Source organism: Narcine bancroftii, chromosome 11 (assembly GCF_036971445.1).
Source record: "Narcine bancroftii isolate sNarBan1 chromosome 11, sNarBan1.hap1, whole genome shotgun sequence".
Taxonomy (NCBI): Eukaryota; Metazoa; Chordata; class Chondrichthyes; order Torpediniformes; family Narcinidae; genus Narcine; species Narcine bancroftii.
Window position 1 is genome coordinate 66,002,410 of NC_091479.1, and position 27,453 is coordinate 66,029,862.

General features: G+C 43.0%; 1 protein-coding gene across 4 annotated transcripts in view; it reads right to left on the reverse strand.

Moving 5' to 3' along the window:
• large1 (LARGE xylosyl- and glucuronyltransferase 1) overlaps nucleotides 1-27,453 on the reverse strand; it is a 383,521-nt gene that overhangs the window by 255,540 nt on the left and 100,528 nt on the right. For all 4 annotated transcript variants that reach the window (XM_069903185.1, XM_069903181.1, XM_069903182.1 and 1 more), the window contains exon 2: nucleotides 4,398-4,608. In XM_069903185.1, the coding sequence (XP_069759286.1) occupies nucleotides 4,398-4,503 (106 nt within the window). In that variant the 5' untranslated portion in view covers nucleotides 4,504-4,608. The remainder of the gene's footprint in view (nucleotides 1-4,397; nucleotides 4,609-27,453) is intronic.

Here is a 27,453-nt window from a genome sequence, read left to right on the forward strand (position 1 = left end):
TTAGTTTGCTCTGTCTTAAGCTGCCATGCTAAGATTTTGTGTGTTTTTTCACCTTGTTCATAATATTTCTGTTTTGTCTTCATTATATTCTTCTCCACCTTATATGTTTGTAATGTTTCATATTTTATTTTTTTATCCGCCAATTCTCTTCTTTTGGTTGTATCTTCCTTTATTGCTAATTTTTTTTCTATGTTTACTATTTCCCTTTCCAACTGCTCTGTTTCCTGATTATAGTCCTTCTTCATCTTGGTTGCATAACTTATTATTTGCCCTCTAATGAATGCTTTCATTGCGTCCCATAGTATAAACTTATCTTCCACTGATTCCGTATTTACTTCAAAATACATTTTTAATTGTTTTTCAATAAATTCTCTAAAATCCTGTCTTTTAAGTAGCATGGGGTTTAATCTCCATCTATACATTCTTGGAGGGATGTCCTCTAGCTTTACTGTCAGTATTAAGGGTGAATGGTCCGATAGCATTCTCGCTTTATATTCTGTTTTTCTTACTCTATCCTGCATACTAGCTGATAACAAAAATAGATCTATTCTTGAGTATGTTTTATGTCTAGTCGAGTAGTATGAGTATTCCTTTTCTTTTGGGTTTTGTTTCCTCCATATGTCCACAAGTTTCATTTCTTGCATTGATTTAATTATAAATTTGGTTACTTTGTTCTTCCTGTTAATTTTTTTCCCCGTTTTATCCATATTTGGATCCAAATTCAGATTGAAATCCCCTCCTATTAGTATGTTCCCTTGCGTATTAGCTACCTTCAAAAAGATATCTTGCATAAACTTTTGATCTTCTTCGTTAGGTGAATATATATTAAGTAGATTCCAAAGCTCCGAATATATCTGACATTTTATCATAACATATCTCCCTGCTGGATCTATTATTTCCTCTTCTATTTTAAATGGCACATTTTTGCTAATTAATATAGCCACTCCTCTTGCTTTTAAATTATACGATGCTGCTGTTACATGTCCTACCCAATCTCTCTTTAATTTCTTGTGCTCCAATTCAGTTAAGTGTGTTTCTTGGACAAATGCTATATCTATTTTTTCCTTTTTCAGTAAATTTAGTAGTTTCTTCCTTTTAATTTGGTTATGTATTCCATTAATATTTAAAGTCATATAGTTCAGCGTAGCCATTTTATATTTTGTTTATCTTCTCTTTCCGTTTTTCCATCATTACCTTTCCTCCTTTTCCATTTCTGTTTTCTTACTTTCAACTCTTTACAAGACAACATTCCTACAACATCAAACATTTTCCTTATTCTCCTATTTCTATCTTCTTTATCCCCAATCTCCCCTTCCCCTCCTGAGTTGTCCTTTATCCCTTGTCGGACAACCACATCTCCCCTCTCCATTTGGATTTGCGAATCCACTCGCAAGCGTCAACTGATTTTGCAGTGACCGCTCTTTTCCCCCCACCCAGCCCCCCCCAGAAAAGATTTCACTTTTTATATGTCACAAAGGTCACTCTTTTAATTCCCTCCTTATTCTCTCTATTCCATTACCTTCCCTTATTAATTCTTGTCTATACTATCTATATTTTCCTCTAATTACAGATACTTTCACGTATGCACATTGTCTCTATTCACTCTTATACTCTCTTTACCCGCATACATATCAATCGTGGTCATTTTTACCCTCATTACCCGTCTTCATCCCTCAGTCTATTTTTGTCTTTACCCACATACATATCAATCGTGATAATTTTTACTCTCATTACCCGTCTTCATCCCTCAGTCTATTTTTGTAATTGTTCTGCAAATTTTCGTGCTTCTTCTGGATCCGAGAATAGTCTGTTTTGTTGTCCTGGAATAAATATTTTCAATACCGCAGGATGCTTCAGTATAAATTTATACCCTTTCTTCCATAAAATCACCTTTGCTGTATTGAACTCTTTTCTCTTCTTTAGGAGTTCAAAACTTATATCTGGATAAATGAAGATTTTTTGCCCTTTATACTCCAGTGGTTTGTTGCCCTCTCTTACTTTTTCCATTGTCTTCTCCAGTACCTTTTCCCTTGTAGTATATCTTAGGATTTTTACTACAATAGATCTTGGTTTTTGTTGTGGTTGTGGTTTAGAGGCCAATGCTCTATGTGCCCTTTCTATTTCCATTTCTTGCTGTAGTTCTGGACATCCTAGGGTCTTAGGGATCCACTCTTTTATAAACTCCCTCATATTCTTGCCTTCTTCATCTTCCTTAAGGCCCACTATATTTATGTTATTTCTTCTGTTATAATTTTCCATTATATCTATTTTTTGAGCTAGTAGTTCTTGTGTCTCTTTAGTTTTTTTTATTAGATTCCTCCAATTTCTTTTTTAAGTCTTCTACCTCCATTTCTGCTGCTACTGCCCGTTCTTCCATCTTGTCCATTTTTTTCCCCATTTCTGTTAAGGTCATATCTATTTTATTCACTTTCTCTTCTGTGTTGTTTATTCTTCTTCTTAAATCATTGAATTCCTGTGTTTGCCATTCTTTAAATGACTCCATGTATCCTCTAACAAGAGAAAGTATATCCTTTACCTTGCCTTTCACTTCATCTATTTCACTGTATTCTTCCTCTTCTTCTTCCTCTGGGTTGGACATCTGTTGTTTCTTTGTTGCCCTTTCCTTCTCTTCTTTCTTGTTTCCATTGTCTTCTGTGGTCTCTTCTTGCTGCAGGTGTTCTGCAGCTGTCGTTGCCGGCTGTGGAGATCGACTCCCCAGCTGGTCCCCCCTCCCGTCGGTGTGTTTTTTTTCATGCGCATCGCGCATGCGCGACTCCTCGCGCATGCGCGGTTGCGCACTTTTACTCGGCTCTGCGAGCCATTGTTGTAGTTCTTTTTCTACCGACCTGAGGGAGCGGGTTTCTCTCTCCGCAGCGGGCCTCTTCGGACAGGTAAGGCCTTCACCTTTTTCCTCCTTTGTCTTCTCTTCCTCTCTTCTTACCGTTGATTTTGATTTTTCTTCTTTTGTCTCCATCTTCTTTCCACCTTTATACTCACATTTCTTTAACTTTTATTTCTGTGCCTTTGTATTTTCTCTTGTTTTTCCCGACTTTTCTGGAGAGGGCTGGAGTTCTCCGTCCGGCCACTACTCCATCACGTGACTCCTCCACTATCATCATTCTGATGTGCAAAGCTCACTATCAATGGGAAGAACAGTAGGTATTGCAAAAGTCTAACAACTTCACCATTTCCTTCAGGAAAGAGGATACTTTCGCCGAATGAGACAACATGTTGCTCCAGTCCTCCCACAATCTGTCCAATCTGTCCTCATTGCCAGCAGGCTGCGCATGGGGCCAACCTGCTACCAGTGCTTCGTAAAGGTCCGCGGCCAGAGTTTCAGTGAGTAAATGCACTGCGTCTAAAGGGATGAAATTTAAGGAAGATGTGTGGGGCATTTTTTTCCCCCCACGGACAGCAGTGGGTGTCTGCAACAGGCTGTCAGGGGTAGTGGTGGAAACATACAGAATGGCAGTGTTTAAGAGGTTTCAGGACAGACACGTGAATATAAAGGGGATGGAGGGATTGTTAGCAAGTGCAAGCAGCAAAGGTTTCATTTGATTTGGATGTCGGGTTCAGCAGACTGATGGGCTGAAGGGCCTGTTCCTGTGCTGTAATGTTATATGTTCTAACTGCACTGCCATGCAAATCTGATCACTTCCCCCACTGTCTCACACACAGGACTGTGTAAACACCCGCAAAGCCTCAAAGTCATACAAATGGTGATCCTTCCAATGTACGATCATGGCTACTGCTTCCTTCATCCATTCCATCAATGATGTTGCAGCCAGCCTCATGCAAGCTTGGGACAGACCTCCACGTACTCCCCCTTCCTCTCCACAACCACTGAGTCCATCCCTATTGTGTCACTTTTTCTTGAACTTGGATTACCGTGAGTCTATCTTATGTATTTATCGCCTCTTTTAATTTAAATCAATTACTTCACCATCATAGCCTTACTTTACAAGTATCTGTTCGGCTGCAGCAGGCAAGAATTTCAGTGCACAGGTGCCTTGTGATGTTAAACTCATTATCACCAAGGCCAGCTCCACGCCAGCCACGTTTGTAAAGTACACAGGGCCAATGAGTAATGATGGCCTGTGCCACTTCAGTGCTCTCAGTCACACCCAGTTTTGCTTTCCTTACCAGGAGGGACCAGTGTGGTCAATATCCTGAGGAAGAAACATCACTCGCTGGGCGGAGCAGGACTGTGAATGCCATCAAGTATTAACCAGCTGACCCAGTGGCAGGTTCCTTTTGGACAAGCACCATCTCTGGTCCCCAATCATACCCTCTTCCATCCCAACGCGGACTTTGTCAAACCTTCCCCAGGCCATGGCGGCAAAGAACAAGGACCAAGGAGGTTGAGCTGCGGAATCCCGAATGCATGCACCACTTGCCTTTCAACGATCCGGAGAGCAGGTAGATCCAGGTGAATGCAGGCACAAAGAGGACAGTCAGCGTGGCCGCGAGGAACTTCCTGCGCCCTCGACAGATTCCCAGCATCCTGGGGAAGCGTTGGGTGGGGGGGGGCGGGGCAGGGGGTGTGGGGCTGCAGCGCTGCTCCCTAGGTGGGCAACTTCACATCCTCGGCCACGTGCATGTTAGAACCTGCAAGTGAACAGAAAGGATCATTCAGCGACTTCACTATACCCTTTCTCACCTGCCAGCATGGATGGTGCCATTTTTCCACAATGCCTCCACACACAGCGGATGCTTCCTCCAGAAACATAGGGCTTCCACCCCACCTCGGGCGAGAAAGCATGGCGTCCAATGTCAAAGACACTTGGAAGATGAAATGGACAGAAAAAGAATCTGGCTGTGAACCTCCATTATGGCAAGGAAACAGGGCTTATGCCTCATGAGTTCGCACCAGACATTGAGCTGACATTTATCCCATTTCAATCTCCATCCACAATCCCCTCAGCTCCCTCAGATTCTCCCGCTTGCCTGCACTCCAGTTGGGGGGTGGGGGGGGGTTGCAATTTACTGTGGACCTGCTTTCTTGTGGATGATCCAACCTTCTCTGGGTTGGATGTAAATGATTCAATTGCACTCTTCAAAAGAAACCAAGAGAATTCTCCCCAACATTTCTTTGTTTGCCATTGCTTATGTATGATCATGTCACCGAGTTTGCCAGCCTGTATTAGTCAATATGCTCTTTAAGCTGCATTTTTTGCTTTGAACCCTGAGCCCTCGCTGGAGAAAAGTGATCTGCTATAATAGACCAAGTATAGTGCTAAACTCCAATAGCTCAGTGGTTAGAGCATTAGTTGTGTAAACCAGGGGTTCATTCCTTGCTGGGGCCTCATTTCTGTGAGGGGTGCTGGACAAAGTAGTGACTCTGTCTTCCTTACGGTGGACAAAATTACATTCTAAATGTAGTTTTATGTGACAATAATAGAACCTTCACATCCTTGAGGCAGGGAGAATGCATGACCTCAGATGGCAGCAGCGGAGATCAGGGCGAGCCTGGGTTGCTGGAGCTTTGAGGCGGTGGTTCTTGAGGCGGTGGCTCTACCCATGCTGCTTCCTTTGCACATGCCCATTGGTGCACACATGCTTGTGGATGTGGGGGAAAATTTGCAAAGTTTCAGAGAAATCACCCATTTTCAAAATGTGAATCTTTGGTTGCGCCAAGGCCCTGGTATACGAAGCAGCAGCACGGCATTCTGGGAGAAACTACGAATTGTTCACTTTTTTTTGTCCAAAACAACAATACGTTTATTTTAAAAAAAACCATTGCAATTGAGGGACGTTCCAGGGTACAGGATAGGTCCCCAATGCAGCCGCCAAAAGGCTCCGTGAGGAAGGGCTACGGTCGAGGGTTCATCCCGCCAGACTGAGGGCCGAGGTCCCAGCTATGCCTTGCGCATTTCACAGCTGCATCCTTCAGGAAGAAACATGAGTAGCAGTGACCTACAAGAAGAGAGTTCCACTGTCGGGAACCCACCGGCTAGGCCATGTTTTTAAACCTTTGACCAATAAAAATCTCATCAGTTTCAGTTTAAAAATCATTTGTCAAGGTTATTCTATTTGTCTACCACCATACACAGGAATACAATTTGCAACACATCCAAAGGAGTCTGCCTCGTTTTAATTTAAATTTTTAATTTTTGTTTTAAATTTAGATATACAGCATGGTAACAGGCCATTCTGGCCCATGAGCCAGTGCTGTCCAATTACACCAAATTGACCTACACTCCTGATGCATTTTGAAGCCCCCAGGGGAAACCCACACAGGAGAATGTACAAATTCCTTACAGGTGGCACGGGATTCGAATCCTGGTCCCGATCGCTGACGCTGTAACAGCATTGAGCTGACTGTGCCACTCCTGAAACACTGGATGAGAAAACTAAAATTGTACGTGGTGGCGAATTACTTGCTATTTAGTGCTAGAGTGCAGTGAAAATTCACCAGACAGGTTCTCTGGATCACAAGGAGAGATTGGGTAAACTGCCTCTGTCCTACAGATTTGAGCAGAATATTCTCCAACATCGCAAATACAGAAGGGATTGAGAACCATAGATTGGTACTCAGAATAATGGGGCTGCTCAGGCCAGTTGCACCAAAACCATGATCGACAGAATTCTGGTTAATAAGAAACCAAAGGGACAGGACGAGGAAATGGTGCATAACCTTGATGATGGGCAGGAAAACCTTCAGGGAATGAATGGTCCACTCCACCTTTTTCTTGTGTTATGGCCTTTCATCTTTGCCAACCTCTAGTAGAAGAAGTGCACCTCATTACAAGCTACGGAAAATTAAACCAGCCCACAAAGGGAACATAAAGCTGATTCGCACAAGTACTGGTCAAAAAAACTGGTCTTGCCCTGTTATGCCGAATCTCCACGTCCCTAAATAGGTGGTGCTGGGCCTGCTAAGTCCCTCCAGAAACTAGTTTTTCCCCTCCGGGTGGAAAACAAAATTACTCTGCGATCCTCTGGTCTGAACTGTTCCTGTTCAAAACCCCATAATCTTTTCCAAAGTGTGGGAAGAGTGAACGGTACTCCAGGTGTGCACAGAGCAAACCCTTTCAGTTCTTCAGACAAAAAGGCTCAAGTTATTTTTCTGCCTCTGACCACAGCTTTTCCATAACTTATGTGTTGTGGACTAAGATCAATACCACCTTACACAGGAATCCGCCTGAATCATTTGCTGGCCCAGAATTCAGGATCCCTTGAGCTGAAATCCATCTACCAGAGTTTCATATCCAGCACTTCAACAATTGCTTCTGCAATTTCATACTCCCACCTACACCACTTACAACAACAGCCAGCCTTGTGCCCTTGGAAATCCTGGCTAAATGGCCTTGAATTTGCCAATACAATAAGCAATTTAATCTAGCATTTCTTTACATGAAACATGCCATCTGGATGTAAAAAAAAGTACGTGCACATAAATCCCTCTGCAATTTTAGCTCAATGAAACAAATTCATTTTGTCACGCATACCCAATCTTACAGTCCTCCTCATCTCAGGCTATCCCTCAGGATAGGAGATGACATGCTTCCGCTCGGATTCTGTGGATTTATGAGGTGGACGATGTGGGAGCCTGAAACTCTGCCACAGGTGAGTGACGGAGCTGTTGAATCCAGCCCATTCCCTCCAGGGTAAACACCCGGCTTCTATGATTTTAATGCCATCAACTCAACATTGAATGCTCACACGGTCAGAGGCCTTTTCTGTGGTAACAATTATGCATTGATTTATTCTTATCCCATCATATCATTTCTTCCCTCCCCCACCACAGCCCTCCTACATCCTCCCACTCACCTACTGACTGTGGGCCATCCTCAGTGGCTAATTAACCTACTGACCCGCACGCCCTTTGAGGAGACCCATGCGGTCATGGGGAGATCAAGATTCAACCAGGGTTGCGTGGCAAGATGGCGTAGAGAAAAGACGTGTCATTTCTGATTTTAACTGATTTTAAAACTTGTAGAAGTGGTTACAAATAGTATTTACAAACTTTGGAATAGTGGAGGATTGAAATGGCTACAAACGTGAAGAAATCAAAAGCTCAATTGCAAAAGAAATTACCTTATAAAAGTGTTGAAGAATTGAGGCCTACCTACCAAGTTGAAGCCACAGAGTTGTCGATTGGAGCTCCCAAACCTCAGAGGACTCCTGCTCAACAAAGTATTACACCGGCACCGATCATGCATTCGCAAGATGGCACCGGTTTAGTGACGAGCTCGGCTGACCCTGACTCACGCGCCCTGGTTCACGGGTGCGCGGGCAGATCGGCCGAGCAAGGACAGACTCATGAGCCTGCAGTATTGCCTGGTGGTCCGGGGGCGCCCAGTATAGCGTCAGAAGAGGCACCTGCAAGGTCGGTGACTTTGCCTGGCATGCACGGTGCGTCATGGGTCCGTGAGTTATTGGAAAAGGTGTGGGCTGTGGGGGAGCCCAAAAGGCGGCGGCCTGACGAAGTCGGCGCGCTGTCGACGGGTGTCCAGACCCGCAGCCGCACTGGAAGAGGAGCCTCTGCATTAGGGGAGGAATAGAGCTCAACATTACAGGAACTTACACGTGAAGAAATGGGGAATGAGACCAGAGAAGGTAGGCCTCAAGGCAAGTGATGGAACCTGGACTAGATTCTGTGTTTACAATATTGGAAGGGATTGCTCATCAAATGGAAAACCTGTCAATGCAGATGTCTACTCAGACAAACCAAGGTATAATGGAAGTGAAAACTAAAATGAATAATATGTGTGAAGAGATGAAGAAAGATATGATTGTAGTTAAAAGTGATGTTAGAAGATGTATTTCTTTCTTTGGCTTGGCTTCGCGGATGAAGATTTATGGAGGGGTGTGTCCACATCTGCTACAGGCTCGTTGGTGACTGACAAGTCCGATGCGGGACAGGCAGGCACGGTTGCACCGGTTGCAAGGGAAAATTGGTTGGTTGGGGTTGGGTGTTGGGTTTTTCCTCCTTTGTCTTTTGTCAGTGAGGTGGGCTCTGCGGTCTTCTTCAAAGGAGGTTGCTGCCCGCCGAACTGTGAGGCGCCAAGATGCACGGTTGGAGGCGATATCAGCCCACTGGCGGTGGTCAATGTGGCAGGCACCAAGAGATTTCTTTAAGTAGTCCTTGTACCTCTCCTTTGGTGCACCTCTGTCTCGGTGGCCAGTGGAGAGCTTGCCATATAACACAAACTTGGGAAGGAGATGGTCCTCCATTCTGGAGACGTGACCCACCCAGCGCAGTTGGATTCCATGCTTGTGGACTCTGCCAGCTCGAGTACTTCAATATTGGTGATGAAGTCACTCCAATGAATGTTGAGGATGGAACGGAGACAGCGCTAATGGAAGCGTTCTAGGAGCCGTAGGTGATGCCGGTAGAGGACTCATGATTCGGAGCCGAACAGGAGCGTGGGTATGACAACGGCTCTGTACACGCTGATCTTTGTGTGTTTCTTCAGATGGTTGTTTTTTCAGACTCTTTTGTGTAGTCTTCCAAAGGCGCTATTTGTCTTGGCGAGTCTGTTGTCCATCTCGTTGTTGATCCTTGCATCAGATGAAATGGTGCAGCTGAGGTAGGTAAACTGGTTGACCGTTTTGAGTTGTGTGTGCCCGATGGAGATGTGGGGGGGGCTGGTAGTCATGGTGGGGAGCTGGCTGATGGAGGACCTCAGTTTTCTTCAGGCTGACTTCCAGGCCAAACATTTTGGCAGTTTCCGCAAAACAGGACATCATGCGCTGGAGAGCTGGCTCTGAATGGGCAACTAAAGCGGCATCATCTGCAAAGAGTAGTTCACGGACAAGTTGCTCTTGTGTCTTGGTGTGAGCTTTCAGGCGCCTCAGATTGAAGAGACTGCCATCCGTGCGGTACCGGATGTAAACAGAGTCTTCATTGTTGAGGTCTTTCATGGCTTGTTTTAGCATCATGCTGAAGAAGATTGCCATACTGCAATCCACTGAAGATGTACTGGGCTTCTCCTGCAGGAAAAATAAGGAATGGTTTGACGAAAACAACCAGGAAATCCAGGAGCTGCTGGCAAAGAAGCGAGCTGCCCACCAGGCTCACCTTGTAAAGCCTTCCTGGCCAGAGAAAAAACGAGCCCTCCGTCTCGCACGCAGCCATCTTCAGCGCAAACTCCGGGAGATCCAAAATGAGTGGTGGACTAGCCTCGCCAAACGAACCCAGCTTAGCGCCGACATTGGCGACTTCAGGGGTTTCTACGAGGCTCTAAAGGCTGTGTACGGCCCCTCACCCCAAGTCCAAAGGCCGCTGCGCAGCTCAGACGGCGAAGTCCTCCTCAGCGACAAGATCTCCATCCTCAATCACTTCCAATCCCTTTTCAGTGCCAACCGCTCAGTCCAAGAATCCATCCTGCTCCAGCTCCCTCAACAACCCTTGAGTCTAGAGCTGGATGAGGTCCAGTGGCAAAGCAGCAGGTATGGATGGAATCCCCCCCCAGAGGTCTGGAAGGCTGGCGGCAAAACACTGCATACCAAACTGCATGAGTTTTTCATGCTCTGCTGGGACCAAGGAAAGCTGCCTCAGGACCTTCGTGATGCCATCATCATCACCCTGTACAAAAACAAAGGTGAGAAATCAGACTGCTCAAACTACAGGGGAATCACGCTGCTCTCCATTGCAGGCAAAATCTTCGCTAGGATTCTCCTTAATAGACTAATACCTAGTGTCGCCGAAAATGTCCTCCCAGAATCACAGTGTGGCTTTCGTGCAAACAAAGGAACTACTGACATGGTCTTTGCCCTCAGACAGCTCCAAGAAAAGTGCAGAGAACAAAACAAAGGACTCTATATCACCTTTGTTGACCTCACCAAAGCCTTCGACACTGTGAGCAGGAAAGGGCTTTGGCAAATACTAGAGCGCCTCGGATGCCCCCCCAAGTTCCTCAACATGGTTATCCAAATGCACGAAAACCAACAAGGTCGGGTCAGATACAGCAATGAGCTCTCCGAACCCTTCTCCCTTGACAACGGCGTGAAGCAAGGCTGCGTCCTCGCACTAACCCTCTCAGTAGATGTATAAAAACAGGTGATACTGTAGAGGATAATTTTTTAAAAATTGAAGAAGCTTTTTTTTTAATGTAAGAATCAAGTGGAGCGTAATAGAGAAAAAATGGAAAAAGTGGAGGTTTATTTCGTGGACTGGGGGATACAGAAGAAGGAATTATTGAAGTTTGACTGATTAGAGAATCAAGGTTGAAGAAATAATGTAAAAATAGTCAGTATTCCAAAAGATATGGAAGGTTCAGATCCGGTAAAAAATTTAAAGAAATGGATTCCTGAGGTACTGGGCAAGGAATTTTTTCCAGATGGTCTAGAGTTGGATTGAGCGCATAGAGCATTGAGGAAAAAAAAATGTTTCCAAGTCAACCACCGACGGCAGTTCTGATTTGTTGTTTGAAATATCAAGTTAGAGAAATTATACTTCGAGTTGCAGTAGATTATTAGAAGGCGCCGAGAATTTAATTCAGCTAAAGAAGTATTGTGGCAAAAGGGTTACAAGTTTACCTTTCGTTACCCGGCTGTATTTATAAACTTTTTTATGGAAACTTTCAGATTCAATTTTTTTGAAAATGATCATGATGCATTAATTTTTGCTAATTCGTTGCCAGATTCGCGAGGAAATGGTTGGTCGCCACTATCATCGCCTAAAAGGAGGGTAAATGGAAATGGAAAACATGGAAAGAATGGAAAGAAGATTGAATTGACGCAAAGTCTTCTTGATATTGAAGACCCGGAACAATCATTGGGATTGGAATCACTGTGTTGAATATGTCTGAATAATTACTTTGTGAAAGTCTGATTGGGGGGGCTGGATGACAATGAGACCTAATAGTCATCTGCCACTAGTGGGTTTTACCACACCCAGATTTTTAGGGAGTTACTACTTCTTAGTAGTTTACTGAGGGGAAGTTTTTTTTGCTTTTGTGGTATTTTTATATAGGAGGCTTAGAATATTTAGAGAATTAGAAAGGGGAGTAATATTTTACAGTAGAGTTTTTACTGAAATGTCTAATTTGAATTTTGCAACTTTTAATGTCCAGAGATTGAATAATCCTATTAAGCGTAAACAGATATTGACTTATATTAAAAAAATTAAAGTCAATATTGCTCTTTTGCAAGAGACACATTTGACTGAAAAAGAATATATGAAATTGAAGAGAGATTGGGTTGGTTATGTATTTTCTTCTTCTTTTAATTCCAAGGTGAGAGGTGTAGTGATTTTAATTCATAAGAAATTACCGTTTCAATTAGAATCCTTTGAAGGTAATGCAGGGAGGGTTTTGAGGTTGAATTGTAAAATTTTTGCTGAATCATGGACTTTGTTAAATATTTACACTCCTAATGTTGTTGATGAAAGGTTTATGTCGGAGGCTTTTTTCTTATTAAACCAGACCAAGGAAAATATTTTGGTTGGGGGAGATTTTAACTGTGTTTTAGATCCTTTGTTGGATAGGTCTCCGAAAAGTATAAGGAAATCAAAGACGGCAATACAAATAGGGGCCTTAATGAAAGATTTGAATTTAATTGATATTTAATTTAATTGATGAAATCCTACAGAGAAAAATTTCTCCTTTCATTCATTTAAGCATGATTCATTTTCTAGAATAGATTTTTTTTTGGGTATCGGCACATTTACAAGGTAGAGTACTCCAAGCAGAATATAAAAGCCAGGTCATATCGGATCATTCAATGTTGTTTTTCTCTTGTGCAAGTCCAGAAGTGGTGCAATTGTCTTATAGATGGCAGCTTAATACAATGCTATTAAAGAAACCAGAATTTGTTACTTTTGTTAAGGAACAGATCGCTTTATTTCTGGTTAAGAATATTAATACAGTAAGTAGTACTTTTGTATTATGAGATCCTTTGAAAGCATATTTGTGTGGGAAAATTAATAGTTATACTACGAAAGTTAAAAAACAATATGCAGCGGAAAACTTAACATTGGAGAAACAAATTACTGAGTTGGAAAAGGAATTTCAGAAAGATGTTACAGAAGATAAAAAGGCAGCTTTAGCGAAGCTGAAACTACATTATAATACACTACAAACCTATCAGTATAAGCATTTAATCAATCGATCTAAGCCACATTATTATGAATTAGGTTAGAGGGCTCATAAGGTGTTAGCATGGCAATTAAAAACAGAACAGACATCGCGAATTATTAATGCTGTTAAAAATAATTCAATAGTCACCTATAAACCTCAGGAAATTAATTACCTGTTTTATTCATTTTATCAACAATTATATACTTCTGAGGGAAAGCAGGAAGCTGGTTCTATTGATTCTTACTTACCTAAATTAAATTTACCTGTTTTAGGGGAGGAGGAGATTAGGGAATTAGAAGCTCCATTTACAGATTTCGAGATTAAAGAAGCTATACAAGAGATGCCGAATGGGAAGTCACGGGGAGATGATGGATTTTCAGCTGAATTATAAAGTATTTTATGAAGATTTATCCTCCGTATTTGGAGATGTTTTACAGCAAATAACTGAGGATTAGGTGTTTCCGGAATTTTGTTCGAGTGCTATAATTACTGTGGTTTTAAAGTAAGCTAGAGATCCATTGAAAGTATCTTCGTATAGGCCTATTTCTTTATTAAATGTAGATTATAAAATTAAGGCGAAAGTATTAGCGAATAGACTTGCTAAATATTTACCTCAGTTGATACATGTAGATCAAGCAGGTTTTATTAAGAATAGAAATGCATCTGATAACATTCTTAAATTGATCACATTGGTCAATGCGTCTTGACAGCAACCCAACCACCCATGGTGGTTGCACTGGATGTGGAAAAAGCTTTTGATAAGGTTGAATGGAATTTTTTATTTAAGGTGTTAGAGAAGTTTAATTTTGGCCCTTATTTTATTGGTTGGGTTAATGCTTTCTATAAAAACCCAATTGCTAGAGTGGTGACAAATGGTCAATCTTCTTTTCCATTTAAATTAATGCGGTCGACTCGGCAAGGTTGTCCATTATCACCAGCCTTGTTTGCATTGGCTATTGAACCGTTATGACAGAATGATAAGATTAAAGGGATGAGAATTGTAAATGATGAATATAAGATTAATTTATTTGCGAATGATGTGTTGGCCTATTTGACAGAACTGGAGCAGTCTTTGAAATATTTGCAAGATTGCTTGCTGAAATTTGGGGAGTTATCTGGATACAAGGTAAATTGAGATAAGAGTGAAATATTACCAGTTGGGGAAGGAGACTATTCGGAATATAAAAATATTATAAAATTGAAATGGTCAGATAGAATTAAATATTTGGGAGTAATAGTAAATCTTTATACAAATTAAATTATGCTCCTTTATTAAAAAGGATTAAAATGGATTTGATTAAATGGAAAGAACTTCCGTTAACGTTAATTGGTCGAGTTAATTGTATTAAAATGAATATATTTCCTTGAATCCAATATTTGTTTCAGTCGATACCTTGTTTACTTTCAAAGAGTTTCTTTCAGGATTTGAATAGAGTGGTACGGGAATTTTTATGGAAGGGGAAATTAGCATGAGTAGCTTCGAATAAACTTACATGGAAACATGCATTAGGTGGTCTTCAATTATCTCATTTTCAAAATTATTATGAAGGAGCTCAGTTGAAATTTGTTAGTAGATTGATGGATATGGACCAACCTCTGAGTTGGGCGAAGGTGGAAATGGCTTGTATTTCTGAAGTTGAGGTACATCAGTTTATACTTAAATGGAATATGAATTTATTGTGGGAATGTAATATGCTGGTATTAAAACATTTGTTAAAGATATGGGGTAAAAGAAATATGGTCAAAGGGTAAACTATTGATTCAAACTCCGTTATACCATAATCAACTTATTCCCTTTTCAATGTTTAACAATCATTTAAAGAGATCGAATTTTAAGGGTAAAAAGATAGTTCAGGACTGTTTCTTTCCTTTAATCAATTGAGGGAGAAATATGATATATCTGTAAATTCTTTATTTGTGTACTATCATCTCAGAGCTTTGATAAAAGATCATTATGGTAAAGAGATGAAAGAGAACATACTGAATGGTTCAGCAAAGGGTATAATCGATGCTTCCCAAACCATTCACACAGAGGGAATAGCTGCAAACACTAGTTACCATCATTACTTCCAGTTACCATGGACAAATCAAGCAGAGTCAATTGCAGGCACTCTAATAGACAATCCACCAATAGCTGTGTTCCAATAAAACAAGCAAAAGCTTTACACAGATTGTTCAAGCTTATTGTCATTGGATTGTAAGTATACATACACAACCTCGTGACACAGCACATCTCTGGGGCATAGTGCCCACCCAGATCCACAGTACGCCCTACAAACCAATAACTTGATATTAAATAGATATAAAAATAATTTACGGGTTTCGAGAATTGTTCAAGTCTCACCACCTGCGGGAAGAAGCTGTTTCCCAGCCAGACAGTCCAGGTTTTGATGATCCTGTACCTCTTCATTGAAGGTCATACTCAAAGATGCTGCGGGCTGGATGGTAAGGGCCCTCAATGAATCTCTGAGCCCTCTTTAAGCACTGTTCCGTGTAGAAACTGGCAATAGAGGGGAGACCCCAGTGATCTTCTCAGCAGTTTTAAGCCACTTTCAGGTGGCCAGAATACCCGACTGTAAAGCCATCTATTCTACCCCCAAGCTGCTGTCAGGAGGCCACCAGAAAGTGGAGAACCCGGCCAGGAGGAGCACTTACCTAACCCTCCTCCTGCAGGTATAATCTCTGGCTCGGAGAATCCCCCGTTGCACCTGAAAGCAACAGTGGGACGACAGCCACAGTCGGCAGGAGCGGCATCCGCTCGGATGCGGCTCTCCATCAGCTGGCACGTTCAGGTGACAGAAAGGTGTCTTCTCCGCGGCCACCTGAACGTCCCAGCTGCACTCCCCCAGCCGCATCGGCTGGCGCATTATCTGTGTCCGAGCATCTGAAAGCGGCTTTAATCACAGCCCGCTACTGACCTTCGAACTTATGCTTTGTAGCTGCCATTGCACACACTATGATGCAACCAGCCAGAAGCTTGCTATTGTACTCCTCATTGTAGGGATGGGGGCCGGTAGCCTTGCCCTCCTCAACCTCCTTAGGAAGTGTAGGTGCTGCTGTGCCTTCCTGACTAATGAGGAGTTGCTGTGGGTCCAGGATCGCTAGTCCTTTCAATGGATGCCCAAGGAACTTTGTGCTCCCCATTCTTTCTGCAAGGCAGACATTGGTGTGCTGTGGGAGTGGTCATTCGTCCGACTGAAGTCCACAATCGTCTCCTTTGCCATGACCATGTTGAAACTCACGCTGTTGCTCTTGCACCATAATATATGCCTTTCAACCACCTCTTATCATTGTTACTGATGGAGCCAACAACAGGCGTGTCCTTTGAAAACTTGATCCTGTTGGAGCTGAACCTGGCAGTGCTGTCGTGACTTGGCAGGGTGAACAGTTGAGTCAAATAGAATAGGTGAAATTGCATATATAAATGGGGAAAGAAGCTGGGGAGGGGCCTCTTAGCCTCTTCCCAATTTCTCCCCAGCCCCCTTGAGAGACCCAATATCTCCCCTTTCTACTTTACTCTCTATATTTCTCTCCACGGATGCTGCCTGACCAGCCGACTTCCTCCAGCTTCTTATTTTGTTTACCCATAATTCCAGCATCTGCATCTTGGGCTTCTTCCAAAGACACTGAAAAGAGTCCAACCAGATGGGCCTGGAGTCATTTATCGCCCAGACCAGAGAAATATCTCTTTGCCTGCAGGACATTCGCAGATTAGACGTATCCTGACAATAACCTGACCGTCTGGGTGCTCTTCATCACCAATTCCAGATTATTAATTGCATCTAAATTCCACAGTTGCCCTTGATTTGATCATAAACTTCTGATCTCTCTGGGTACCTGATCCACCAAGGTGCTGAAACTGGTCAAACTGAGAGCAGCAATGCTTCTTCAATTTCCCATTAAGAGGAGAACAGGGGAGTCTGGTTAATTTATAGGACAAGGAGTCACAATCCCTGATGTCTCAGTATTGGTTAGATTGATCCTTTCTCATAGAGGTAGAACCTCAAATACCTCAATGACAATATTGGAGGCTGACCACTAGGGAATATTATTCAGTATCGGACACATCTTCAGTTGTATTCCCTGCTATTATTGTGGGCTGCCACCAAAGTCTCTTAGAAAAATCAATCACCTGCAGTGGCTGGAGCTCTTAGAACAGAGGTTCCCCTCCGACACTCACGTACTTTCTAAGTATATCTCTTACTAACCACAGAGCATCTATGGCATCCTGCATCATAGGTCAGGGTGGCCAAACGCTTAACGCAAGGGCCACATACGATAAATTTCAGATGCTTGAGAGCCGCATCAATCACAAGCCATGGCCACAAACACTATCAACACAGCCAACGTACTTCCACGAGCCGCACATTATACGTCAAATGAGCTGCATGTGGCTCACGAGCCGCGGTTTGGCCACTCCTGCCATTGGTCCTCTGTGGTTCGTAATCCTGAAGGTGGCATGTGAGTGGGGGGAGAAAAACGTTGAGAACCACTGGCTTAGTACAAAGGGGAAAATGCTGGAAACACTCAGTGGCTCAGGCAGCCCCTGAGGTGGGAGGAACAGAGAGTTTTTGGACTTCAATCCCTCTGTCACTTTCTTCAAAGTTGTCAATCCCTCAAATATGGACTTGGACAAAGAGATGTGCAAAGACTGAGCAAGAACGAAGGAGTCCACAGCCAGTGGAAATCTCATCTAATAAGCACAGCAAATGTCACTGGACCAGGGAGGAAAAATACGTCCGTGATCTGATATTGATGCAAATACCTACCCTATTTACCACTGCATTCAAAACTCCCATTGCCCCCAGAATCCAAATATACTCTTACCTAATTGTTTTAACCCAGTGTTTCTCAACTTTTCCTTTCCACTCACATATCATTTTAAGTATTCCCTATGCCATCGGTGCTCTGTGATTAGTAAGAGAAGGGAGGGTTGAGAACCACTGCTCTAGCTAGACCAAATTATTACAGAAATATTTTGCTTGAGAAAAATTGTCATTGGGCCCCTTTCCTTTGGAGTTATGAAACCGTGCACATAACAAGTCAATGAGGTACGCTTAAAACAGTGGTTTTCAAACTTTTTCTTTCCACCCACATCCCACCTTAAGCAATCCCTTACTAATCACAGAGCCCCCATGGCATAGGGAATACTTAAATTGGTATGTGAGTGGAAAGAAAAAGGTTGAGAATTGCTGCTTTAACCTTTATTATTATAATATTTATGACCTTTTGCAAGAAGGTCATAAATAGGACCAGACATACTAAAGAATGGAACACACCTACTCTCCAGCCCTCCCACAGAACTATCACTGACTCAGGCAATAAACTCATGCGGAAGTGATTCTCAGTAACAGGCTGCCTTTGGAAGAGGAAAGAGACTATTGAAAACAAGCTTCTCCATGACATATTTTCTAGTGGCAGAAATGATAGTCTACACAAAGGGAAAATACAGCTCGGGGCGCCATGTCTCTTGGCCCTTCATGTACAACTTTAAAGTATTAAATTAGTTCCCGTCATTTATGCTACCTAGTTTTTGTGGGGACACTTGCAGGATTGCATTACCTGGGCAGGATTTCAACTGCAATCCAAACACTGATCTCCTTTCACATACCCTTTGGCACAAGGGCAAGATTAAAATTTATGGAAGAGAGCAGATAATCTCCAGTAACTATTTTATTTTAAAAAAAAAGATAGTCTATTCAGTTGCAAGTTTAATTGAGAGATTTGAACAGATGTTCCAGCAGAGCGCTTAGCCTTGGGATATTGGAGGCAGGTCCAAGGCCCCAATAGGGGCGGCTCAGGTATCAAAAAGAGCCCGGCACCAGGGTTTCCACACAGTTGAGAGGACCTTGGGCACTGTTGCAATTATTTATTGAGAAGATGGTCTTGCTCATTGTAAGTTTGCACCACTCACTCGGAGATCTCACCTATTTGAAGAGCTGGGGTACAGTGCAGATTAATTAGAACACTGAAGCTCAAAGAGTTAAGAGTCTTACAGCATGGAAAAAGCCCTTTGGCCCAATTTTTCCAGACTGGCTGTTGCCAACTTGAACTAGTCACTATTATGCTTGTTCTTTCAAGAAGAATAACTTTACGAGGGCTTGACGCTTAACTGACTTTATTTTCCCTGAGCTGCTGCAAACGACTTCCAGTGACAACGCCCGTGACCCCCGTCATAAACCGCGTCCGGTTTCTGCCCAACTGCACACATTGCATGCTGGGGAATGTAGCTCTTATTTACACACATAACACATCTTTCCTCTTTAAAAAAAACAAAAGCACAAACACAAGGGTATGTATCTACATTCCGTGGCCAGTCTCTTCCACTCAGAAGCTTTCAATCAGCCTCTGAAGTGGTTTAACAGTCCTTGTTGGCCCTGCTATAGGTTTCCACCAGCTTTCATTGGCAACGTTAGACTTAGTGTCTTTTTGTGGACTCTGAATCATGTTCCTTTTCTTCCTGTTCTGGATTCCTTTTTGCGTACCGACAGGTGACGGGTCACGACTACGGATTGGAGCTTGTGGTCATAGATCCACATGGTTCCATCTCAGAGGTGTCCCTCCCTCTGTCTGGATCGAGTGGGAATGTGGATCTATTTCCTCTTGCCCATTCCCTTGCATGGATCATATGCCAGAATTACAATCTCGGATTCACACGGGAACTCCGGGCTTCAGGACTGGTCAGCATTTCACAGTCTTGTCATGATTCTGTTTCTGTTTTACTTTCTCTTCCATGCTCGCCTATTTGACCTTGTGCGCTCCTTTGAGTGCCAACAGATTTTTACACATTGGAAGGGTGGTCCGTATGTGTGGACCTATCAGCATTTGGGCTGTAGAAAGTCCATCCTGTGGTGGCGCACTGCTGTACAGATCACAAACTTTAAGTAGAGTCTCTTCTGCTAGGACTTTTTTGAGAGCCTGGAAGCTCTCTTCTTGCTTGCGCGATTATATCCACTAATTTTTCTGCTCAAGGAGTGCTGGCACAGTCGACAGACAAAGGATGAACTTAATCAGGCAAGTCACCATCCCCAAGAAACGTCTCACCTCCTCTTTGTTTGGGGCCTTGCAACATTCTCAATGGCCGATCTCTTTCTTGGATCAGGCTTCACCCCCCGTTCAAATATGACATCTCCTACGAAGGTCAGCGTCTTTACGCCAAACTCACGTTTCTCTTTATTTAATTTCAGATTTACCATTCCATGTCACATCAAGCACTTGCCTTAGTCGCGTCTCATGTTCGTCCTTGGTGGACCCCCATACAGTGATGTCATCCATTATGGTCTTAACTTCAGGTATACTTTCAAAGAACATGTGGATGGTTTTACGGCAAAGTCTGTCACCTGCCAAACCCCGATCGCGCATCGATGGTGCTCAACCTCTTTCCACTTGCAAACCAGGTCATGATTTCCTCACGTCAGCAATTTAAAATGTTTCTTTTGATGGCTTTATTGAGATCTCTTTGGTCTAGCCATGTACACAATGATCCATTTTTCTTTAGCACGATGACCAGTGAGCTGACCCAATCTGTACGTTCTTCAAATTTTCTGGATGAGTTTTGTCTGTTCCATGCATGCTAGTTCTCGTTTAAGTTTGTCTCTGAGTGGAAACAAAATTTTCCTGTATGCATGGATAACAGGACCCACTGTCTCATCTTCATGGATCTTGTGTATGCCAGGTAAACATCCAAACCCGTCAAAGATGTCTGCGTGCTCTTCCATGAGTGTTGTGTGCTCGTCTTCGGTCTGTGAAGCCACTCTTCACCAGGTTGAGCTCTTCACATGCACTCAGACCTAATATTGGTTGTCCTCTCCTTTCTACCATCAATAGCTGTGATTAGAGATGCCGCCCTTTGTGTTTGAATATCACCATACTGCCCCATATTACTGGAATGTTCTCCCCAATGTAACCTATCACTTTTAATTTCATTGGATAAAATCTTGTTCTTTATAGTGAGGGTCTTGTAATCATCCATAGATAACAGATTCACCTGGGCTCCGGTGTCGAGCTTAAATGGAGTTACTGTCTCATTCACTGTCACATTCCGTTTTGCCAACAGCAGTCCGTAATGAATCCACAAAGAATTCCTCCATTGGTTCATCGATTGTGTATGCCTTTCTCTTGCTATCCTGCTTTTAGCATTTAGCAAAATGATTCTTCTTCCCACATTTATAGCAGGACCTTTCACAGGCAGGACACCATCTTTGGAATACGTCTACCTTCCACATGTGCTGCATTTGCTGTTTGAGTTTACCACTTTGCTTTGTTGCGTTGGGAAACTCCTGGTGCTCTACTTCTCTGTTTTCATTGCCTGCACTGTTGTGTCTATCCTGTGCAGCTCCTTAACCATTGTGTCTATTTTGTGCAGTCCATTACCTTGTGCTCATGTGGTCTCTGCTGCCCTACACATATTCACAGCGTTTTCCAGAGTCAAATCTTTTTCACGCAACAGTCTTTCTCTAAGACCATTATCCGTGAATCTGCAAACTATTCTGTCTTTAAAAAGTGAATTTTTCAAATCACCAAATTCAAAGGACTTGCTCAGTGTGTGAAGCTCAGCTAAGTATTGGTCAAAGCTTATACCTTGTTTCTGGTCACAGTGGACGTTTTTACTTGGAACAAAATACTCCTCAAATTTTGTCATCAGAGCGTCCAATGTGAAAGCTGTCTCATCAATTTGAAAACTGTCATAGTTGTCCAAGGCATCTTCACTCATCCATGTAGAAACAGACGCTTTCTGTTTTCCACTGGTCTCTTCCATTCCACCAGCTTCTAAATAAATGTTGACTTGCTGTTTGAAGTGTTTCCAATTATTGGCCATATTGTTGGTAAACTGCAAAAGTGTGGGAGGACTTATCCATGCTTACAAACTATTGTCTTCTCTTACTAATTCAGACACTTCTGACACCATGTTATGCTTGTTCTTTCATGAAGAATGACCTTGCGTGAGTTTAAACATTTAACCGACTTTATTTTGCTTGAGCTGTTTCAACCGACTTCCAGCGACAACGCCCGTGACTCCCGTCATAAACCACTTCTAGTTTCTGCCCAGCCGTGCTCACTACATGCTGGGAAAGGTAGCTCCTATTTACACTCATAATAAACACAGTCGCCTGGGCCTGCAATTGCCCCATCTTCTTCTGAACATTTTCTTTCACCTAAATGTCTTCTAGGACATAGAACATTCCAATACAGTACAGGGCCTTCAGCTCACTATGTGGTGCTGACCTATGCAAACCTACTCCACCACTTTCCTAATACCCATAAACCTCTATGTTTCATGGACTCACATGCCTATCTAAGAGTGCTTTAAATGTCTCTATTGTGCCACCCTCCACAGCCAAACCCATAAGGCATTCCAGACACCCACTGTTAAGAAGCAAGGTTAAAAAACAACTTTACCTTGTTAGCTTTTAGAACTGTGGACTGTATCATACTTATTTCCTAAATTATACGCGATTTTCTCCATGGGCACGCAGTTGTGAATCTCCATGGTGAGCAGGGGGAAATCGGACTTCCAGGTGATCGCAATGCATCTTTTTTTTTTGCTACTGACAGGGCAATGTCTAACAAAATTCCAAATTAAATTTGTAATGTTCTGTCCACGACCTCTAGGTTTCCCAATAGATACAGCTCTCCAGATCCAGTGGGATCTCTGTTCCCATAATCCTAACAAAATACATAAAGACAGCAGCAGTGAAGCACCTCAAGGAGTGGAAGTCGATTAGAGAGTGTGGCGGGACGCTGAAACTTTCTCTTTTATCTTTTTTTTTCCTATTTGTCATTTTAATTGCTTTAGTTGTTTAATTTTCAAAGTTCTGGGGTGGGTTGGGGGGGGGGGGGGGGGAAGGAAATTGCAAGTAAGCGGATATCATGTAAATACGTTAAAAAGAATTGGGTTTTTTTCCCAGATGTGATAATATGTTTGTTTTTGGATAAATAAAACTTTTTTAAAAAAAAACAACTTTTCCTATGACATCTCCTTTAAACTTTCCTCCTCTCAACTTAATTTCAGTTTAAATTTATTGCCATGTATGTACGTGACATCACATTTAACCCTGAGATTCTTTTTCCTTTAGGCCAGGCAGAATTTCTACTTATCGGTAGTGCAAAGAGCTTACTGGTGAGCTCAGTAATCGCAAAGGGACTGGTGTTCCAAGGAAGACCTCCACTGCTGATGACAGAAGAATTCTCACCAAATGAAGAAAAAAAATCCCCAAACACCTGTCCGACAGATCGGAAACACTCTTCAGGAGGCAGATGTGGATGCGTCAGTGACTACTGTCCACAGAAGGCTTCTTGAACAGAAACCGAGACTATACTGCAAGATCAGTTGGTGTACTTTGGATCTTGGGCAGTTCCTTTGCACCTCCACACTTTGCCCTTGCCATCACTCTGCGACTGGTTCATCCTGGTCTCTTTTGTCCATAAGACCTTTTTCCAGAATTCTCCAGGGTCCTTTAAATACTTGGCCAACTGTATTCTGGCCACTCTGTTTCTGTAGCTAAGTAGTGGTTCGCATCTTGCAGTAATAGCCTCTGTATTTCTGTTCATGAAGTCTTCTGCAGATGGTAGTCATTTACACATCCACACCTGCCTCCTGAAGAGTACTTCTGATCTGTCGGATAGGTATCTTCATTATGATGAGAATCCTTCCGTCATCAGTAGTGGAGATCTTCCTTGGAATACCAGTCCCTTGCAATTACTGAGCTCACCAGAACGCCTTGTTCTTAATGATGTTCCAGACTGTTGCTTTTGGTCATCCTAACAAGTGGGCAATGTTTCTGTTTTCTGTTCTCATTTTTACAACCTTATAATGACTTGTTTGACTTTCATTGTCATAACTCTGGCCCTCATGTTGAAAAATGACAACTGCAAGTTCCAAAAGTGGATGGAGGGTTACTGGGTAGGGAGGGTTTCGTATTTTATTTAAGGAATATATGGACGTTATCAAATACAGAAGTACAAGGCACAGAAGCAGTAAAATTCTTGCTGCAAAACAGATTCGCGGGTTACGCGGACGATAATAGTATAAACTGAATCGTCACAATTTGTCAAGACAGAAAACGAGATAATAAATATGAAATGATATTCACAGTCACATTTAGTGCGAGGGAGAAAAAATGTGACATTTCAGATGTGCAGCCAGAGGTTTTAGTGGAGAAATACAGAAGCTGCAGTTACTGCAGTCGAACAACTGCCAGAGGAAATCAGTAGTACTGACATCATCCATGGGTAGAAACGATCAGTCAACGTTCCAGGTCAGGGCCCTTTATAAGGAATCTTTGGTGGTTCTGGGTAGTTTGCAATTAGGGTTAGGGTCACTTAGGGAGTTAGAGCTGTTGGAAATAAAATTGGTTTTGGACCTCCGGCTTCCATACCTCCTGCCTGAAGGGAGCAGAGAGAAGATGGGGTGCCTTTACGGTGTTGGCTGCCATCTTGAGATAGCGTCCGACACGGATATCTTCAATGCCTATGATGGACTTGACGAGGGTGGCCACTTTCTGCAGCTTTCTACATTGTCTGGGCACCTGCATTCCTGAATGTGATGAATACTTCTCCATGGAGGCAATTTCCAAGAATCACCATGACAGGACTTGAAATCCAAATCGAGTTTAGTCTAATTTCATTCTTTCAGCATTGAGTTTTACCTTAAAAATTGAGTTACAGGGTTGTTAATTAACATAGCCAGATAGCTTTATTCCTTAATCCTAAATCCAAAACTGAAGAAAAGCGTAAATATTGCTCTTAAAGAATAGCATGGTGGCAGCTCAGCAAGAGATTAAGTTGCAAAATTCAGCTCCAATCTTCCAGGTTGGCTCAGCTGTGTGTACTTCTTGGCCATCAACCAAACTGACAGACAATCATATCTCCCCTTCAAAATAATACCTGCATGAAATTGTATTCCGAACTCTGGTGATGGTGGAAATCTCTCTTACTTTTCGATAGCTGACAACCACCTATTTCACAGCTCAGAAGACGTGGCAGATGAATATACAAGGGAAGGGAGGGCGGGGGGGTGGGAAGAATATGCCTGAGAGAGGATTGAAGAGAGTGCGAGGGGTGTGATTGAGGCAGGAGTGTCACAACTTCCCTTCTGAGAATTTTAAATCAGCCGAGTTTAGAGAAGCAGCGTTATTTGTTCTTTTAAGTATTTGTCTTAAAAAGACAGCAATTGTAATCATTTGGAGGGGATGGATTCACTGCTTACTGTCTGAAAGGTAGGCAAGCTCTCTCTCTCCAATAACCAGAAAGCCTTAGCTTTGAGGCCCATGGCCTTCATCTTGCTGCTCCAACTCCCCATTGTCAAGGATGCTCGAATCCAATCAAAATCTGGACAGGCATTGAGCAGCTTTAGCCTTAATATCTTGGTGGAAAGCGGCGGACTGGAACTCTGTCGAGCCACCGCCAAGGTTCTGTGAAGAAGGACCACAGCCTTAGGTGCCCCAGGGGAGTGAAGGGCTGGGTCCCTGTATCAAGCCCTTCACATTGTTTAAAGTGGAAATACGAGTGGAACTGCCACATTGCAAGAGCAATAGAGTCATTAGCACAGAACAGGGCCTTCCGCCCAACATCCATCCTCCAAAGGGTGGTGTTTAATTTAACTGTTGGTATTCTGAATTGCCTGAATTTAGGCTCGATCCTTCTAAGCTCTTCTCATAGAATGTGGTAGTGACATTGAGTTTAACTAACTGCACCAACAGCTCATCTCTTTACGGGGTGGCATAATGATGAGAGATGCTGCCTTAAAGCTCTAGCCACCGTAGTTTAACACTGTGGCCTGTCTGTGACCACGTGGGTTTCCTCTGGTGCCCCTCCCTACTCCCACCTCACTTCCCAAAGACATGCCAGTGGGTAGGCTGAGCGAACACTGTGGCAGCACCCTTCATCAGAAGAACCCAGGCAGATGAAGATGGCTCACAATGTACATGTGCATTCTTGCTTGCTACAGCAAAGCAGGCGCTTGGTTTAAAAATAAAAGAACTACAGTCGTATGCCGTTATATGGGACAATCCCCAAAACTTAAAAAATTCACGTTTAAAATCAGTAGCTGTCCTTTACCGAGGTCTAAAATTCTTACCTTGGTGACAGTCCCAACACCGCCACCATCTTCCCGCCGGCTCGGACGCAATATCGTGCGCGCCCCGTTATTCGCAAAGCCTCAGCTCTCCTCCACCCAGTTCGATGACTGTCAGCTCTGTACAGGCTTTAAAAGGCCTGTTACAGGGGCTGACGGTGGTTTATTTTAAAATATCCATGTGCAATTTAGACTTTTAAATGACAATTCGTTATTAAAATGTTGTGATTTGTTTTTAACAGCATCCACTTGGTCTGTGGGCAGTGGCAGATTTTGAGATTGGGTGGGGGGGCCATCTTATACAAAGGGTATAACTCAAAACCAACATTTTAGGTGGAAATACAAAGGCAAATACAGTTCATTAAAATAAATAATAATACACAAATGATGGATGATAAATACTGAATAGGAATTGAACTGGAATAGGATGGAACAGTGAACGAGAGACATGCCCAATTTATTACACATATTTCTGGGAAAATTGTCCCATTGCAGAACCACAGCATGTCTTCTGTACGTCACCTAGTAACATAGTCACCTCAAATACATGCCAGGTTCAAATGTCCAGATAGATGTAAAATGATTCAAGAACAGTGGAAGTCCGATTATCCGAAATCCTCATTTATCCAAAATTTTTTTTGGAGTCGAGCTGACCTCTCAGGTTGAAAAAACATTCACCCAATGTGAAATTAGAACCACAATTGTCCTCATTTCAGGCAACTCCCTCCCCACTCCCATTCCATTTCTTCTTTACCTTCCCCTATTGACTTTTCTCTCCAACTCTCCTTCTCAAACTGTGAGCCGTTGTCTTCCAGCCACAAGCGATTGGAAGAATCCCTTGCCTCCCGGCAGGAATGGGACTTTGGGCTCAGTGGTGTCCCCTCCCGCCCTTTCCCTCTCTCCCTTCTCAGCACTCTGGAGCTCCTGACGCTGACTCCAAACCCTCCCCTCAGCCCACTACAGCGGGGTGGTCCAGTGTACATGTGCTGTAGGCCTCCGGGAGGATTCAAAGTCGGGACTCGGGACCTCCGGGAGAACAGGAGCCCACCGACTCTCCAGTGAGTGTTCCACCAGCCCAGGAAGCCTCCCCGGGGATCATTGCCAAATTTGGAGATGTTGCGGATATTGACGGTAGCACTTGGGAGGTCTCTGTGATAGCGATAGCATTGTGGCCAGCATTTTTTGGTGAGAACTAAACATTATTTTAATGCTTAAAAAGCCTTCCCTTGTTGTTTGTTGTTGTTTAAACTTTAATAAAATGGATTTTCTGTTGCTACTGGGCTGTTATTTTTTTAAAATAACCATTTCTCTGAAACAAAACGTTTATCTAACACGGATAATAGTTGTACT